Source organism: Ruditapes philippinarum, unplaced genomic scaffold (genome assembly GCF_026571515.1).
Source record: "Ruditapes philippinarum isolate M1 unplaced genomic scaffold, ASM2657151v2 ctg2455_1_1_1_1, whole genome shotgun sequence".
NCBI classification, from domain to species: domain Eukaryota; kingdom Metazoa; phylum Mollusca; class Bivalvia; order Venerida; family Veneridae; genus Ruditapes; species Ruditapes philippinarum.
The window spans coordinates 80522-100626 of NW_026852396.1; the positions used below are offsets into that span (position 1 = coordinate 80522).

General features: G+C 31.9%; 1 protein-coding gene across 2 annotated transcripts in view; it reads left to right on the forward strand.

Annotated features, from left to right (window-relative positions):
• Positions 1–6624: 6624 nt before the first annotated feature.
• The window catches only part of LOC132759097 (C1q-related factor-like), a 34345-nt gene continuing 20864 nt past the window's right edge, over positions 6625–20105 (forward strand). Inside the window, exons 1-2 of one of the 2 annotated variants that reach the window (XM_060750825.1) lie at positions 6625–7120; positions 7789–9472. In XM_060750825.1, the coding sequence (XP_060606808.1) occupies positions 6787–7120; positions 7789–8204 (750 nt within the window). In that variant the 5' untranslated portion in view covers positions 6625–6786 and the 3' untranslated portion in view covers positions 8205–9472. Of the gene's footprint in view, positions 7121–7788; positions 9473–20105 lie in introns of those variants that run through there. The other variant, XM_060750831.1, reaches the window with a different exon arrangement.

A 20105-nucleotide genomic window follows, 5' to 3' on the forward strand; every position in this document is an offset into this window, starting at 1 on the left:
AGCAAAGGTAACAGCTCTACTAATATTTCTCAGAGTTAAGGTAGCTCATCATGGTTGGTGTAAACGCAATCCTTTTCCAGAAAATCAAAAACGAGGTTTGCAAGCTAACACAAAATTTTATCGAACAATTTAAAATGCATCATTTTCAACTTTGACTTTGGTTCTTATGACGGTAGTTTTATGGAAATAAAAAAGGAATTTGTTATAGTCAATGTCGCACTTAAGAAAGAAATCTGATCCATTTCAAGGTGATAGTACATAGTGTTAACCATGAATATGTAAGGCAAAGTTTGAAGCCATTAAGGCGTTGTAAAGGTTTGATATTTATTTTGTTTTACCTGGTATTATGATCTATTAACAAAAAAAAAACAAAAAAAAAAAAAAAAAAAAAAAAAAAAAAAACAATTGGAAAAAATAACCATTTGTCTTATCTTCAAATACAATTACATCTAGAAATGTTAAAGCCGGGCGTGATTTAGTTTCCAGGAAAGTCTGTTGATTGTGAGTTCAAAAATTGACCATTAGATCCCAGAATTATTTTTAAATTATCTAATCATGTCAAGATTTATGGAACATTAGAAATGAGTATCCGATTATCATTTTGATTGTATGATACATAGAGAATATTGAATGCCTGTTAATTTAAATCTTGATATAAAGAACATGTAAAATAATATTGTTTCATTTATTATTTAATTTGAATTTGCACTGATATAAGACTGCCGTTATGACGTTTTTAAAATAACAATGGTTTACAATCAAAAAGAGTCATTTTTTTCACTATATTAGGCCATAGTGTAATGCTAATATTAGCGCTTGCACGCTAAATATATATATGTGTATTTGACGCAAATGAGTGACGTAAAAAGTATTTTTACTGTTACTCTAGAATTATATCGTTTTAAATAAATTGCTTTATCATATACCCGTGTCGATTTTGCGACTCCGTAAAAATGATATTGCACGGTCGTGCATATATTATGACATGATGTCATTTGCGTTATACAAACATAGCGTTAAGACGCGCAAAATGTTAACGTTACACTATAGACGCGTCAATAAAATATGACTCTTTTGCACTTTGAACATTTGAACACTCTTTATTTTGGGTATGATAGATACATTTTTGTTTGTGTGTACATTACAGTAACTTAATTTATTGAAATCGTTGAACAAAATACATTTATGTAATATTTTGCTCGCCAGAGGCTCTCACGATATAATTTCATAATATAATTTCATTCCATAAATTGAATGTTATGTTCAGATAGTAAAACTTTGAATATCCTCTATCGATTACACTCCTGTCCCGAAGTTTATGTTCTAAATGTAAACTAATACACCAATAATATTTGAAGATTTTTATTTGCATAACTAAAAGCACACACATTTGTGACAGCTGCGTTTAATTACAGTTCTGTCGTATTCATATTCTTTATTTAAACATGTGTTTTAGTAAGATATGCTGAAAATAACTATACAAGAAAAAAAAATTTAATAAACAATGTGCTGAAGCACCTTAAATTTCATTGACATTGTGTAATGTTTAGGATGTAATTGAAACAGACTTTGTTTCATAACTTACTTGCATAAGAGTGCTCTTATTTTGGGTTGGTATGTTTCTCTAGCACAAAAAAATAATATTGGCAGTCCTTTAAATCACTTTACCAGTACACTGTTCCAATATTTCTCAATTAAACTTCATTCTTTTGATGCTTTCATTACTTGTCATTTGTTTGTTAGGTTGTTTTTGACATAGTACACATTCCTTGCATGAAAACTTAATGTTTTTATTTACCTCTTCAGAAACGTGTGCCAAGATAATTACAGTTTTGTTGAGGTTTTGTCTAAAACAAAGTGTAGCAGATAATCAAGAAACACCAATGATATCTGCGAAAGAGATAATATTTTACGGCGTGGATAAAAATGAAGACCTGTATGCTACAGAGGAAAGTAATGCTCAAAACGCTTTTCAGGAGAAGGTTATACTTCATCTGGATTCTAAATACTATGCAATGAAATCAAGCAACACATATTTAGATGCAATATTTTGTTCAAAACAGTTTATTACTTAAAAATCTAAGTGCTTGAAACCAGCAAAACATTTAAGTCACAGTACCATCAAAGTATCTGGCTAAAGTCTTTGCGGTAGGCGAATTTATAGGCACGAAAGTCGTAGTTATCATAGTCGTGACCGTATTATTTTTCAAATTATTAACGGTTGTAGTCTTAGCTGTACTCGTTGTTGTATAAGTCGTATTTGGGTAAGACGATATACACGTCCTTGCAACCGTACTTAAACCGTACTAGTGGTGGTCTTTTCATTCGTAGATTGCATGGCCGCAGTCGTCGACGTATTCCATGAGGTCGATGTTGTAGCTGTTGCCGTCGTATCCGTTTAAATATCGTCACCATAGCTGTACTGGTAATCATTACATGTATATTAAGAGAAATCGACATCAAAGTTGTCGCGGGTGAAGCCGAACATGTACGCTAAGTCGTAGTCGTACAATGACGCTATTCATATTAGTGGGCGTAGACTCCATTGTCCTAGGTAGACAAAAACATGATGATGATTACCTAACGATCTGCACAATATGACCTGCACAAGGAAATATTTAGCATCTTGACACATACAAATATTGAAAGTTACCGTCGGTTTATACACTGATTTTTGTTCTTTAAATTTGCGTCAACTTTAATGTACCATTAAATTGTTTCAAATTGATAATCAACGAAAGTTCACTGTGGAAAATCGTTCTATAGTTTACAAATATAATATTTATACTATGTTGCGAGAATATACTTTTTCTCAATAAACAAGGATAACTAAAGAACTATTATTTGCGATGTTAAAATTTGCATTTATTACTCAGATGTATCACCAGGAGGACCATTTCCATTCGGGGTAAAAATAAAATAAAAGGACCACCTGAAGTCATATAAAAGTACCATATTTTTTACATTCTGACCCACACAAATATAATTTACTCGATCATAGACCTAAACAATTATTTTAAACATTTATGCTTGTGTCAAATAGTAAATCGAGTAACATTTCTTTCAGCAAAAGATAAATTTATACACGTATCCTGCATTATCTAAAAAAATGGGGAAACATATGATCTATTAAATGAATGCGAATTATATAATAATGTAAGATAACGAAATATCAAGCAACAGTTTATACACAAAATTATTTTTATTGTAATTTTTTACTGGTAATAAATTAATAAAAGAAAACAGTTCTTGAAAATCGTTACACCATTTATTGTAACATAAATTTAATTTGTCTTAAGTCGTATCAACACACTATAGGACATATGAGGATTTCCCAGCTTTACTGATGAAGGAAGACATCAGATAACCCTGCGTTCATTATTTCAGGCACGAACTGGTACCTGATTAGAGCTTTGCACATTCCGTAAGCTTAGTGGATAGATTCCTCACATGCAAGAATCCACAGTCTTAGAAGATTCGAAGCAACAGCGGTGAGGGGCCAGTGATCTGAAGAAAACGACTTCTAACTCGCTTTAAAACAATAGCATAACCTTCATAGACCTCAAGTTTGCCCATTTGAACGAAGTGGACATTTACTTGTTTCTGAGGCCTAATGTGCCTTTAAATAATGAAAGATTTACATGACTGTATAGAAGTGGCCTGAGGGCCATGGTTTAACCAGATCGCACACGCTGTTACGGCGATTTGTGGGATCCTATAGTAAAATCCACTCCACTCGAAGTCCTGAACTAAAATCTTTTTTTTTCTTTTATGTTTTTATTAGAAGGGAGATAATCGTGTCATGATAAAATGTTTATTAGTCATCGTAGTTTTCTCCCTTGACAAGTCACGGTAAAGGCTACAACTGTATATTTTAATGAGTATTTTTACATCATGTTAATGTCTATTTGAAACGCCTTAAAATTGTAAGTTTATGAAAATATGATGTATGATGTACTGTGAATGTTTACATGATATCAAAATCGTTTATTTGGCTGTAATTTTGCTATTATAATTTTATCCTTGTTTTCAACGTACAAGGTTTAGATATCGAACAAGATCAACAAGGAAGGCGGCGTCTAATGAACGCAACCCCAACCCGACCCATCAACAAGAACTAGTGACAAGGAGCCTTGGAGGACCCACAGGGCTCAAGACAAAGTACGGAAAGGCTTATTACTTAAATGATACTGCTTTAAGAGTCCAAACACAAACCTAAAAATCTTACCTTAAACTCTTCAGTCTGAAAATCACAGGCTTATCTTTGCATCTTTGTCACTATAATTAGATACACTTCGATAGCTTTTATTATATAAAGATCTGAAGAATGGATGATCCATTGAATCATTATGCAGACTCGCTTTAATTGAGTCTGTACATGCGTATAAAAAGAAAGCCCAACATCCTTCAAGCCCTCACGAAATCAAATCTTCGATGGAAATAAAATACTCATAAAAATTACATTAGTCTGAGCATTTCAGATTTTTTCATCTAGTCCATTCATTAAAAATCATTAAAGACTTAGATTTTGTCAAGCATAAAAATCTAAACAAAATTTAATTGGGGGCTATACACCGCTTTTAATGATAATGGACTGGTGCGTATGTGTCATAATGAAGATTTTATGATAGCCACGGTATGAACTAATCTGCGGCTGTTTCTAAATTTAACATTATGCCATTTTTATGTAAAAGCCAGTGATAGGGGGCGTGGGCGTTAACTTGAATTTGAATCGACTGTCCATGAACAGGTCAAATCAAATCAAACCTACGACAAAAAACCCATAGAAACCAAGGTAATGAAAGAAAAGAAAATTAAAAATTACAGCAAACAATACTGTACCACTTTCCTTATTTATATTAGTGGGTAATATCAGCTATCGTCTTTAAATGTTTAACGGTTTTGTGTGTCAAAGCTTCATTCAATAAAACAATTGAATCTTGGCATAAACAAAGCAGATAAAACAAAAGTCTCTAGCTAAGATGTAAAGAAAACGGCACAAATCAAAACAATATGTACTTTTTATGTTTTTGATATATTCATGTCATAGCTAATGAAGTATAACTAAGAAATTATGGTACTTCGTCCAGGCACAATAATAGAAAATGACAGTCTATATAGCTTGTGTAAATAAAAGAGGCAGGTTGCAAGCGATAAACAAGTTACTTCAAAGGTTTAAAGGCTCATTATGCCTCAGAAGTGCTATAATTGTTATTGCTCAAAATCTGAAGAAAGTGTGATCCCACCGAAGCATTAATGACAACAGATCTGTACATGTGAGGTAATGAAAACGAGAAACATCTTTCAAGCCCTCTAGCATCATCTTCTGTAACCCATACGTACTCGTTACATTGAATGTAGTTTAGCGAAATCAGTAACGGTGGGTTCCGACCATACCTAGCACCGACTGAGCGGTACTCAAAAACTTTTTATTTTGTTATTTTTGGTATCTTGTTATAGTTTTAAAAACATACACATTTGTCATATACATAAATTTAATTATCTTTTGCTGATTTTGTTATATTGGCAATTGATATAATTATAGTTAATGTGTTTTTGTATGGAAGTCAATATACTACTTTGTTTACATTTTGCTACTTTACGACACAATACTGCACCTTCATCTTTACTCTTTAGTTGTTAAACATCTAACATGCTCTTAAAGAATTAAAACATATAGATTCTCTTAGGCATAATGTGCCTTTAATATGATATAAACTTTGCCGACAACTGTTTTCAATTAGAGCATTTTGGCGTCAAGTAATATTAAGGTTCTGCTTCACAATTATATACAATATTTGTGCACATAAGCCAAGACACAGAAGTGCTATAAATCCATGTAATAGAAACGATATTACACTAGTGTAATAATACTTGAAGTGAAGCCATTTGCGTTATATACAAAAATTGCGTTAAAATGGGCTAATGTTGGCCCATACGCAATTGACTCTTTGTAACTGTAAACCGATCTTATTATAGATATAAGATGCAATACTAAATTTATAAAACTCGTTTAATATAACAAAGGCTAGCATAATATGATTTTATTTAACTTGTACAATAAATAGAGTATCAAATTACACAAATATATGCATTTTCCTTCCTTTCAAATACTTATTTTGTCTGTCTTCATGCCGATTTTAATACATTTTGGTCAAATCTCGGCTATTTTGTTTTAAAAAAATATCATATGACAGGTTTCTGAAAAATGCAGATTTGAAGAACGAAGCAATAATGAAATAGAGCGTATTCTACGCTTATGCTTTTGACAGTCAATAATGTTTTAACACGGTAAAGGTCACATGGTGCCGAAAAAGGTAAGATGACTTTGGCTAACCTTGGGTGTTACAATCTGGAAAGCAACACCAGGGGTAAAAATCGCCTCACCTACTGGAGCTAAGAGATGCGTTGACAGTTATTCGAACCAGTTAAGTCGCCCCTTACGATCACACAGGGTTAAATGGTGGCTGCATGCCGATGCCTCAAGCCCTCAAACCTTATTTCACAGATTTTCAATAATATCATAATAAAATCAAAATGTTTAAAAAATAATTTACCTAGTCCCAGATTTTCCTCTAGAAAAGATATGACGAACAACCTTAAGTCCGAACTACACAAATAAAGTCGTTAGCATTAAGTGTTTATTTTCAATCATCTCTTCGATTGAGGAAGATTTACTTCAATTTTTGGGGATTTATTTTAGCTTATCAAGTATATCACCTTTTGAAAGGAGAAACGTTTTTGAATTGATAAAAAGACAGATTTTTAAAACAAAAAGGCTTTAAAATGTTATTTGTTCTTCTTATATTTGTGAAAAATATTTTGATAACATCTGGGCATCCCCATGAAAGCAGAGAAAATGATGAACCAATTTGTTCAAAATTTGACTATGAGGAAAAACTTTTAGAAAAAATGATAAGAATGGAGATGAAAATGGAGAAGATAATCGAGGAAGTTAATAATAAAGAAAAGGACGTTATGACCATAGCGACCGATGTGTCACAAAGAGTTGGCAATGTGGAGAATAACGCCATTCAGTTTCAGCATGATGTCAACCAAACAATGATTGAGCTTTCTGATAACTTCAAAGAAGAAACAGCTAAGCTTAAAACTTTAGCAGGTATAGATAGTTTTAATAGTTTTAGTTTTAACTAAAAGTTGATTTTATGCTGTGATTAATGTTTGACGGTAAGTATCTTCCCCTTTGTCCCTGGTTTTTATTTCCTTTATTTATCCCCCCTCCTTCCTCGGGTCTTCATTCCCCTTCCCTTGTGCCCTCTCATTTTATGGGCCTATAATTCAATCATTTATTTGTTTTCTTTTAGTTCCTTATCAGGTACTGACTGTTTCTTCTTATGTATGATTTTAGTGATTAACCTGCCCATGCTCTGCTTGTTTGGGGTCACCCTGGGCTGTTTGTCACTGGCTCTTGTTGCTGGATCGTGTGGGGGTTGCGTTCATTGGACGCCGCCTTTTCTTGTTGATCTTGTTTATCATATTTTATGTATATACTTTATATATATACGAATTCAACTGAGGTATCCATTTCAGATGACATACCGATTGTGACAAAATAAACTAATTTAAGAAAGCATTGGAATTCTTTTTTTTAGAAAGACATTTTTCTTGTCGTCACTTCTTCGTTTTTAATCACACTAAAATGATCTGCATCACTAATAATAGTAAATTGGATATTTATGAGTTCATCAGTTTATACAAGTAATTATGTGTTAGTCTCTTACTGAATATTCATAATTTTCAACACTGGGTCTTGCTTTTCTTTTGCAGACAAGTCGCTGTTGCCTATCGTCGGATTCAACGCTCGTTTATCTTCCACAAAAACTGTGAACACAGGGAACAAGGTCGTCTACGATACCGTGATAACAAACCAAGGCGAAGGGTACGATAGTGTTACTGGAGTATTCACTGCACCGCTCACTGGACTCTATTTCTTCACAGCCCATGTTTGTAATCAAGGAAACAAGGTTGTTCAGTACGCAATATACCAAGAAGGCACACTCATAACCACCAGTACACAGTATGATAATGGCGGCGTTTATACTTGTAGCTCTGTTAGCACCATTGCCATGGTCAACAAGGCGGAGCGGGTGTGGGTACAGAGTTTAGATACCTCTGTGTATTACGTCGACTCACGCAGATGGAATACATTTGCTGGATCGCTTTTGATTAGACAAGTACGTTGATTGTATAAAAACCACTTATTTGTTTATATGGTAAACCTGAACATATATTAATCACATGACTCAACATAAAACCGTGTATCTGTAGAATACACATAGTTTGTAACACAAAAACGGGCACTTAAAACAACGTCAAATACATATACTTTTATTCATCGTAAAAAGGAATATCCTATTCTTTTGTTGTTTTCTATGAAAACATGAAAATGGTTGAAGTTTGAATTAAGAGTAAGAAATTGTCCTGGTTTTCATTATCTGTTTCCTAATTATCTCATTTATATCTTATAATGCTACTTAGCAAGGAGTTTTTTTATTGAGATTAAAAAATGTCAGCTAAATATCATGAATGAAAATTTGACCGAAACAAAGAAAATTGAGAAATTAAAGCAAATAAATATTTTTCAAGAGAAAATAACAAGCATTTGTACTTAGCATTTTGCTATATATGTATGTTTTGATTTCGTTAGTAAATTCATCGTTAAAAGAACCCATGACTCATAAATAAAAACACGCTTCCTGTTCATAACAATTAAGTCAATAATTCTATAATATACAATTTTTATACTTGATGTTATCAGATAACTTGACAATTTAAAAAAAAGAAATAGAAGATCAACAGCAGAACAATCCACAGACACATTCCGCGTCCGTACTGTCTATTTGTTTCTAAATTTTAAAAAATCACCATTTTCCATGTTTAAATGAATCCGTTGCTATAGGGTGAGGACGGTAACATGCACTTTACAGTGCCGTCCATGAACAGGGCCTGCAACATTTTCAGTTTTATCGTTTTGATCGTTCTTTTGGGATTCCGTTTTCTCAACTTTTATGCCAAGTGTTAGTATTGTATAGGCTTTGAATTAGCTTTATTATAATTTTTTTGCCAGATATATAAATCGCTTGACTTTTTTGTATTCACCACGATTATATGTCTCGGCACATACTATCTTTGTAATTTCGAGTCTATGGTTTTTAAAACCTCCTTCATTAATGTAGAGTTTAGGTCATTGTTTAGTAATCAATTTGGAAGTTCGTTAATAAATGTCTTCCTGACTGATGCCTGACGATGATAGGGTGATAGCGGGTTGGGAAGTTTGCAGTCATTTATATTAAATCTAACACTGTCTGCTTTATATTCTTTATTCGCTGATTAAAATCGTGATATAACACATCAACAAATCTAGACTTTTAACTCAACGACTTTTGTGCGGGATAGCTTTTTTTGACGTGATGATGATAGGGAAATAATATTTAGATGCTCGTACATTGGTTTATTTAGTCTGGCGTATCATAGTGTGATGACAAAAAAGTTCTTTTTTTGCATATGATACAGACAGGAAAGAAAATTAAAATACTTGGCAACCTGAGTGATACTCGGAGTACACGGCATTTCTTACAAATCAGATAGCCTCGTATTTCAATGCTCTTTCTTTTACATATTCGACCTATGTTTGTTTTATGATTATTTGTTTGATTTATTGCTCATTAAATCCGCAATTAAGCTAAAATAAAAGGACTGTTTCTGTTGTTGTGTTGTTGCATTATAAATTTTAACTAATGTATTCAAATTTATAAATTTATATAGAGGGGAAATATGTCTACAAGTATAGTTAAGTGACAATATTTAAACAGATTTCCTTGAAATTTATGTGTAAAAACTATACAATACAAAATTATGTCTTGTTACAGACACCTGCATATGAAAGAAAATATATATAGGCCCATGAAACATGAATTAGGAAGTATTCTTTTAACGGAAAACTTAAAAGGGTAAATAAAATTTTTCTAAGATGAAAACAGGACAATCGCATAATCTAGTTTGTTTTTATATTTACCTAATTTTGGTTTATTTTCAGATTTTTTAACAATAAAAATAATTATGCATAAACATACAATATATTGAGATATACATTTAAAGGGGAACAAAACATTTTTAGGATTCTACAAAGATTATAAAGAAAAGTAATTCATTAGCATCTTGCTAATATTGTAACTATTTTTACAGGTTTTAACATAGTTATGAAACAAGTTATTGCAATTTATATTTATTATTTTCGAGACTTCCTGGAACCAACCAGTTCTAGTGTCATGTGTAGAAACAATGTCAAGACCCGCTTAGAGCTCGAACCCATAATCCCTGGGTATGGAGGCAGACACCTTAACCACTAGGCTACCGCTCCACAAACTAGGCCATCGCTCTCTTGTAGATTGAAATACGTTATTAATGCCAGACCTATTGTAAATATATCATTAAAAAAGATTTCTTTTTAGAATTATTACATAACAATCCTATAGAACTGCTTGAACATAAAGGCAATATCCAAATATAACATATTATTACTTATTTTTTCTGCTTAGGGGAAACAACTCCTACTATTTTAATATTGATGTTTAAGAGTTGTACATCTTGTCATGAATATCATGAATAATGAATGCATTAATATCATTAGGAAGGAAAAAAATAAAACGACAAAATGTCCTGAAAGTTTTCAAGAGAAACAAAGGCAGTGTATTTAGTACCCAGGATCAAAGCCTAAATAAATGATCCTAAAACACAGTCTTGATTTGACAGCAAGGAAACATACTTGCCCAATAAATTGTCAAACTGTAAAACCCTACAGTTATTTTTAATGCGCATGCGTAATCAACAGTCTAAGGTGTATGGGCATTGAATATGAGTCTCAATCTTTTTAGACTAGGAAAATTAAGTTCAGTCAGTGAATATGATACTGCACCCAGTGAATATGATTTATAAAAGTTCTGTTGACTACTGTTTGTACAAATGAGATTGCAGCCACATTTAAATCATATTATAAAGGGCAGTAACTTCTTTTTGCAAAATGATTTTTTGCCAATGTAGAACGTTCTATAAAATCAAAGATTTGGCAAAAATATGCAGTGCTTAACAGTTAAACTATGGAAAAGTCATCTCACCGCTATATTATTCGACGGTAGGTAGTGTGTTGACATACAGGAGTTGCGATTAACATTAACAAGATTATTTTAACTTACTTTCAACCAAATCGCCTAACTTCTCTATAATTTGTCTAGTCCAACGCCCAGACTAAATGGTAGTAACGGCATAATACTTTTTAATGTATACATTTGGAATTTAATTCCCCTTTCATAAAAGAATTATAGAACTATAAATGTTTTATAGAACATTACCTTAAATGTGATACTGTTTCCCAAGTCTTTATTTCATATTAAATATGAAATAGGTTATCTAGTCAAGTCAATTAAGAAAATAATTTTATTTATTCTATACCGTTTGTGTACATCCAACCTCTGCCTATGAAATATTCTACGTGACCATTCAATTTATTTAATACAGAAGACACTTATTGAGTCTATAATTGGAAGGCCAGTTCCAGCTTAAACATGTTTCCCGAAGTGTGGGCTTATTCATTGCCTATCAAACTCCAATATGAATTATTTGTTCAATTCACCCGGACGTTAAAGTAACAAAATAAAACTTTCAGCTAAACTATTTTTTACAAACGGGACAGAGCAAAAAGATGAGATCACGAATACCCAGGGGGCCGAGAAAAGAAATTGTTGACAAAACATTTATTTTTCATAAATTAAAGTATTTGTATGGACTGTGAGTCAACAATTTTCTTTGTTTACTAATTTCCCCTTCTTAGTATGGACTATGAGTAAATCATTTCATCTGTCTGTTATGACATTCTTATTAAACTTTTTATTTGTATGGACTATGTGTATATCATATCATCTGTTATGGTATTCACATTGCCCCGTATTTATATGAACTATGTGTCAATTTTTTTTCCTTTCATCTGTTATGAACCATCGTATTTCGCCGTATTTGCATGGACTATGTGTTAATCATTTCATCTGTTATGAACATTCGTATTTCCTACTGCAGCAAAAGCCAGACACACCTGCTCTTAAAGCAGACATTGTCAGCTTCACAAAAGTGTTAAGTTTGGAAAAATCGATTAAGTTCTGATGGAAAAATGAATTGAAACTTACCTCGAGTTAACTAGACGTACACTGATTTACTTTTTACTTTTTTCCGTGTATTGAGGGGCTATTACCGGTGAACGCTGTTACAACAGTGTATATGCTTTATCAGCTTTCATGAATATTCGTATTTTACCTTATTTGTAAGGGCTTTATGTGCAGCATCTTATCTGTTATTAATTTTATTATCTAGATCTACTTCTGACATTTGTTCAAATGCATTATCATAAAACATTCTCATATATTAAAATTATAAGTATGATATAGTCATTTGTTATGAATATTACTTAGTATGGCATAATAGTCTGTTATGAATATCTCTAGGTATGACATTATCATTTGTCCTGAATATTACTAAGTATGGCATTACCATATGCTATGAATATTACCAAGTATGACATTATCATCTGTCCTGAATATTACTAAGTATGACATTACCATTTGTAATGAATATTCATGCATGTAATATATTTAAATTTGTTTTACAGACAGGCGTTTTACTCATCTTGTGTCGGGGTAAACAAGTTTCATACGAAAGCTATTAGCGTTATCTCAAAGCAACTACTCCTGGAAAATGCTAAACACAGTTTATCCTTAACCACGGAACTATATCACTTGATTTGTTTATGTTTTGCGTGGGGCAAAAATTTAATACAACAGACGGTTCACATGGTTTAATTCTGTAACTTTTCAAGATTTTCCTAATTGACAAAAACTATAAAGTGTTGAACATTTTTTTCCAAGGTACCATTTTATAAATTGGTTCTTGCTAGAGTGAGCAGGCTGTCCACTTTATTAAAAAATATTTTGAAATATTTCAAAATTAAAGTAAAAAATAAATATGTCTTATGTCTTACGTCTTATGTCTTGGTTTTCTAATCCACGCAAAACACTAAAAATCACATGGTATAGCCATACAATACTGATCATCCACGAATACGTAGTAGTTAATAGTAGTTTGTTATAAATAATTTTAAAATGACAATCAAAGCATTATACGTGATTCATGTCATATCATTACAACTTCATGTAAACAACACCGACCTGTAAAAGTTTCAATTTTGATTAAAGTAACAACTTAATTCACATACACAAAATGTTTACAAGCGCTCTGAAAATGTAAATGTAACATCAATTCGTTTATTGGTAGACATTATTCACAGAATTAGTTGCCTGTAGAATTTGAAATAAAGTTTACAAAGACCTAACTGATTGTTTAAATGCATGTTTTTGAAATATTATCTTTTGTCGTGCTTACCGAATATTATAGTGTCAAGTTTAATTAATACGCAAATGGTTAGCTCGTTTAATGTGCAGCATCATAAGTGACATTTGTTTTTATTTTCAACAGTTTCAATGCCAATAACAAATGTAGATTTTCTTTGGCCGAGTGGTTATAATCGATACATTCACTTGGCCCTAACTGCTGCAGGTTAAACACCTAGTAGGAACTGTGATTTGTTCTTTTGAGAAAGTTATCTAATTATAAATTTTATCATAAATTAAATATTTCTTCTTTGGTGTCCTATCGTCCGTTATTATTGGAAGGAGGGTAAACTAAGAATTTTCTGTAAAGCTGGTAAGTCGACACATAACCAGTATTAGCTTAGCTTAAAGCCTAAGGAAAGAAATGAAACAAAAACAACAACATCAATTCATGTATTTTACAAAATCAAGAGTACTGAAAAATAAACATGTCATAAAGGTTTAACATATTTTTTGTGTTTAATAAACAACACAGTGTCAACGTTCAAACATTCCTCTACATATGTATTAGAGAAAATGAATATTGTCAATAGTAAATACGTGTATAATATCATCATAACAATAAAACGAAAACACCTTTTTAAAGATAAACTTTGCTCATCCTTCAGTAAAATATTTGAAGTACAGAAATTTATTGAAATCAATGCAAATCTTACTAAATATGTCTTGTTTGAATAAAAGAAAGAATACACTATGTATAGGAAGATGCTTGGCGCCATTTTCTTTCCGGCTTTCTGTTGAACAAATAATAATCACAATATTGTCACTTCTGTAAATATATCTCCTTTATTGATCCTACAGTGTTCGATATATGTTCTATTAAACATTAAAAGTTAATACAAAATTCAAAGAAAAAAATACGAAAAACAAAGTGCTATTTTTTCATTCACATACAAAGCCAAACACAAAACAAAGCAAACAAACGAAAGTACAAACTTAATTTTCGCGAACATTATGCTGGTTTCCCACCGTTTTTGTGCAGCTATTATTGCTCAATAAAAAATCTCAGAACCGTTTTTAAATTATTTGTAGACACAAGATTCTGTGTGAGTCAAGTTAAGATCCACAGATTTCTGAAGAAAGCACACTAAGTCTACTTCCCTAAAATATATACACATATAACTATAAAACAGAGTGATGAGCCTCTTCTAAGCAAAACATGATCCACAGATTTCTGAAGAAAGCACACTATGTCTACTTCCCTAAAATATATACACATATAACTATAAAACAGAGTGATGAGCCTCTTCTAAGCAAAACATGTTAGGTATTTAATTTTTCTTTATATTAAGTGACTTATTGCAAGTAAAGACATTTGTGCCTCATTATCAATATTTATATCCGGTTACAGAAACTTTCCTTGGTATATTGTATACCTAGTTTTGCTATTATATAGTTATTTGTTTAAGAGAGATCCAGAAAAAGAATTCAATCCGTCATAATGATAATAAATCACGTTGTGAGTGTGTACCCACACAGGTTCCGTTTTGTTTACCATGGCGATTGTGCTCACAGAACTACAAGTTTTAGCAGAGGCGTGATTTCCCACTTCACGTATACTTTTTGTTAACAATGTACCTTTTTGATATAATATGTCGTAATACGTATTATTATTTCCCTTGTTACAAAGCTGGACGGAGAAGAAATAGAGTCCAGTATACGGTGCAGTGAATATCCCGGTAGAACTGTTGTAACCTTTACCTTGGTTTGTTATGACGGTATCGAAGACAACCGTGCCTCGTGCAGTTACATTTTTTGTAGAAGATAGACGGGCGTGGAATCCAACAATTGGGAAAATGGAATTGCCTGCAGAAAAACAAGATCTAAATATTTTCAATACCGTACGTAAGTTATTCGTTGTACTGTTATATAATTTTATACAAAAGTCAATCTGCTACAACGAATAACTTACGTACGGTATTGAATATATTTATATCAAATGAAAGTTTTAATATACATGCAAGCGATAGGAAAATAAATATAAGATTTGTCCTACAAAACAATACACTTTTAGTTCGTTTAAACTTTTGCAAATGTTTCTTCAAAATTTTACCAGACTGAGTATTATTTGTTGAACCCCACCTGGGCCGATGCTAGAAGGCGTGGAAAGTAGTTAGATTTTTTCAGTAACGTTTGGAAACAGGATCAATTAAAACGGGGCTGTAACAAGTGAAATTTTGTCGTTTTGAACGTTTGTAAGGCATTCTTTTTTCCTTCCTATTTAATATTTTATGTAATAATAATTTCAAGACAAAAGACAAAATATAATTATATCGAAATCAAATATACAGGTGCAAGTATTATAGCAATTATATAATAACTAAATTGTTATCATTACGTTCATAGAGGTTAGAATGTTTTGATTGTGAATTTATATTTCGAGGGATTTTTCGAGCAAAATGTCACTTGCTGCTTTTATAAAAAAACCACGTAAGGTCTCACATTTTAACTCGCTATATCTTCGAATACATTCACCCTTTGCCCTCATCTTCACATTTTCAGTCTGTCAATCAATTTCTAAGGGAGACTTTATTGTAGACCCTATGATATTTATGAAATTTCCCAGACTGATTATATTTACGTTTTGGAAAGAAGAAGAAGTCATGTGGGTCCGGTGATATGTTTAGTTCGCGGAGAAAGAGAATGTCGGAGCGGAGCGCAGTTACTTTCTCAGACGCTAAAAAAAAAACAAAAAAAAAACATTTCTTAAGGACTTGCATGTAGCCGTTTTGTTTTTACAAACAGTGGTTTTAAGGACGACCTGTCAAACCAGGACTTGAAAGCCCTAAATATAGCTACCATCATTTAAATGAATCTATGTTACATTCGACCATCCCCTTAAATGTCAACGTTTTACAATGAAAATCTGAAGGTCTTATACCCAGCAGCGACGTTCCATCAACATAGTTTTGCGTGGCGATATTTTCCATTTATCCCACCCTTTCTCCCTTTGTGACAAATCTGTCGCTATGAACATAAAATCCTTCTCTTTAATTTTATTATCCTTTAATTTTTTCCAATATCATTTCTATTTTTATCATTTCTTCCCAAAACTTTTCTTCATGATAGTCACATTTGGAACATATCGTTTCATCATTTCTCCTTGGTTTATGGAGATGCCCACACGTTGGAGAAATTATACACACAAACATTAGAATGTATGAAAACATATTTGAGTATTAATGTAATCAAACCTGCCTGAAAAGACGCCTTTTTTTGCAAATGAAAAGTTATAGGTAGTTGCTATATTGAAATTAATCATGTTCATCATTGTTGTTGAAAATCAAAAGTTTACGAAAGAAAGATATTTATAATTAATTGTAAAAGGCATAGTTTTCAAAACTGGAATTGATCCATTTTATGAAAAAAGTGCTGCTTGTAGGTATCACTGATTATGCTAAGTATAGATACTTATATACCTAGGAACATATTACTTACCATGGCCATTATTAAAAAAAAAACCTGTAAATGATTTGGAAAAAGGATATACAACACAAACTTTGATTTATGTGTTTTGATATTTATTTCATTTCAAAATAATAATTGTACATATTTATACAAAATTTGAACACTAATTTCGTGATGAAAAATGGTCTTTTTATTTAATTGTACATATTGACGCTATAAAGGTATTACGGCTACTTTCCAGCTTTAATTGGTGGGGGAAGACCTGGGTAGAATCAGCGACGTTTCATTCGCTAGCTCGATACCTTCATCATGAAAAATTCAAATTTCCTTGGCGGAATTCAAAGACACTGATAATAAGTTCACCGACCTTGGCTTCTCGAACACGCGGGGCCAGAGGTATGTTGAAGTTTATATACAATTATCCACTCGAACAAGGAAGACCAAAGCAGCGTTCATTCTTTTTTTAAATAAAAACATTTGCATGTTTCTGTAATGATTTAACCTTCGAGTTTTTATTTTATGTTACTCATTTACATAGTACTTTGTTACTACTTTTTGTGTACAACTTGCTGAAAAAAATTGGTTCATTCGGCATAAATTGTGCGACAGAACCTTTAGATTCGTCGTTTAGATTCGTAAGCGAAATTAAGACTTAAAATGAAACAGACTTTGTTTTAAAAAAAACTGTATATTAACATAATGCATAAATCATTGGATGTTTATCGGATTTCACTGTTTCTTTTCAGGACCTTTTTGATATTCACATTTTCCAGTATTTTGCCAAGATATATTGTCATTATTGCCAAGTTAGGCTTCATTATTTATTGTATTGTTATCTTAGGCTTCATTATTTATTGTATTGTTAGCTTATCAACTAATTATACCTATAGTTTCTGCGATATTCTCTAAATCAAAACGAAAATAAAACCACATACATATGAAGAGATGCATCTGTTTCGCTCAGGAGATAAGAAATGTAGCAAAACCCATGCGTTTTATATGAAACAAACATCTTCCTTGAACAACAGGCAATATTTAAGTTACTGCAAACAATCAAACCCCAAGAACGTATATCAAACTAGAAATGTGTCCATAGCACTCGAGCGACCCCACAATCCACTGTTTTGTCAATTTCATGACTCTAGGTCAAATATGTTTGGTCTAAATGTGCCACATTTGCCTGATTCAAAATTTTGCTAAAATCAACTGAAAATTCATTCACACCCGTTAAAATACCTTTTCACAATGCATATCTGTAGGTCGCATGCCGCGCTACGACGCTCCATCAACATAAACCTTATTGTAATCACATTAGCATTCTTTAGCCAATCAATTTTTGTAGTCTTATTAATACATTGTTAAACAAGCTACATTGTATTGAGATCATTTATATCGTTATTGAGATATTTAAAATGTTACGCTTCATTGTTCATTCTATTAACTAGGGGTAGATCTGTGTACAACTTCCACGAATTATTTGCTGAAATAAAGTACAAATGAATTTTTAATCATCCGTCGTAATGCTTAAAATATTGATTGTTCTTTTTCATGTATCAATGAAAAAACAGCTTGACAAAAAACAATAAAAAAACGTACCTGCTAAATCTGACAGTTTGCTCTTTTCCTCGCTAAAGCTATCAGCAAACTCGACCATTGTGCGGTTGATACCACGTTGGAACTGAATTGCGTCACTTTCCATATTTCCAACTCTTTGGGACAAATTGGTGGCCACGGACATTATATTCTTTTCTTTATCTTTAACTTCCTCTATTATTTTTTCCATTTTCATTTCCATTCTTATCATTTTTTTACAAAAGTTTTTCTTCATAGTCAAATTTGGAACATATCGGTTCATTGTTTTGTCTTCTTTCATGGGGATGTCCAGATGTTACCGAAATTAAACACACAGCAATAAATTTTGATGATAACATCTTTAAATCTTTATGTTATTGGACTTGTCTGAAAAGACGCTCGTCCCGCAAATGAGAAGCAAAGGTAACAGCGCTTTACTTATACTGCTCAAAGTTAAGGTAGCTCATCATGGTTGGTGTAAACACAATGCTTTACTCAAAAAATCAAAAAACGAGATTTGCAAGATTACGCACAATTTTATCAAATAATTTAAGATACATTATTTTCAACATTGGATTTGGATTCCATTACGTAGTAAGATTGAAATGAAAAGAATAATTGTTAAAATCAATGTCGCACTTAAGATAGAAATCTAATCTATTTCAGCGTGATAATACATAATGTTGACCACGATTATATTATGCAAAGTATGAAGCAAGTTAGGCGTTGTAAAGAAAGGTTTGATATTTGTTTTGTTTTACCTTGCATAATGATCTATTTAAAAAAAACAATATGACAATAATCATTTGTCTTATCTTCAAATACTATAACATCTAGAAATGTGAAAGCCTGGCGTGATTAAGTTTCCAGGAAATCATGTTTATGGTATATTCGATATAGATTAGTGAGTTCCAACATTAACCATAATTTAGAAGCCAGAATAATTTTATCATTTAAGCATGTCAAGATTTACGGAATACTAGAATTGAATATCTGATTATAATTATGATTGTAAGATACACAGAGAATATCGGATGTCTGTAAACTTAAAACTTGATAAAAAGATCCTGTTAAATAATATTGTTTCATTCAATGGGTTTTATAAATCTAAAATGGAATTTGCACGAATATAAGATTGTCGTTATGACGTATTTAAAATTAGAATGGTTGACAGTCAAAAAGAGTCATTTTTTCACTAGTATATATTAGCCCATAGTGTAATGCTTATATAAGCGCGCTTTCACGCTACATATATATTTGTATTTGACGCAAATGAGTGACGTCATATTGTTATTACTGTTACACTAGAATTATATCGTTTTAAATAAATTGCTTTATCACACACCCATGTCGACTTTTCCATAAAGCTGTACATATATTTTGACGTGACGTCATTTATAATTCAAACACTATCGGATTTTTTTCTATATAAACAAAGAAGGCCCGAAGCATGCATTATTCTACAACAATGCACTCGCCGTTCTTATTATCTCCCTGTGTATTTTCACATTGAGGGCTCCATTTTGTTTGAAAAATCTGATAAATAAAAACAATTTTTTGTCGAATTTTATTGTGAAAACTATCTAGAATGTAAGAAAATGGTCTATTTAAGAAAATGAATCCGAACACCAATATCTTTTATTCAGTCGTTAACGCTGTACAGACGTTTAA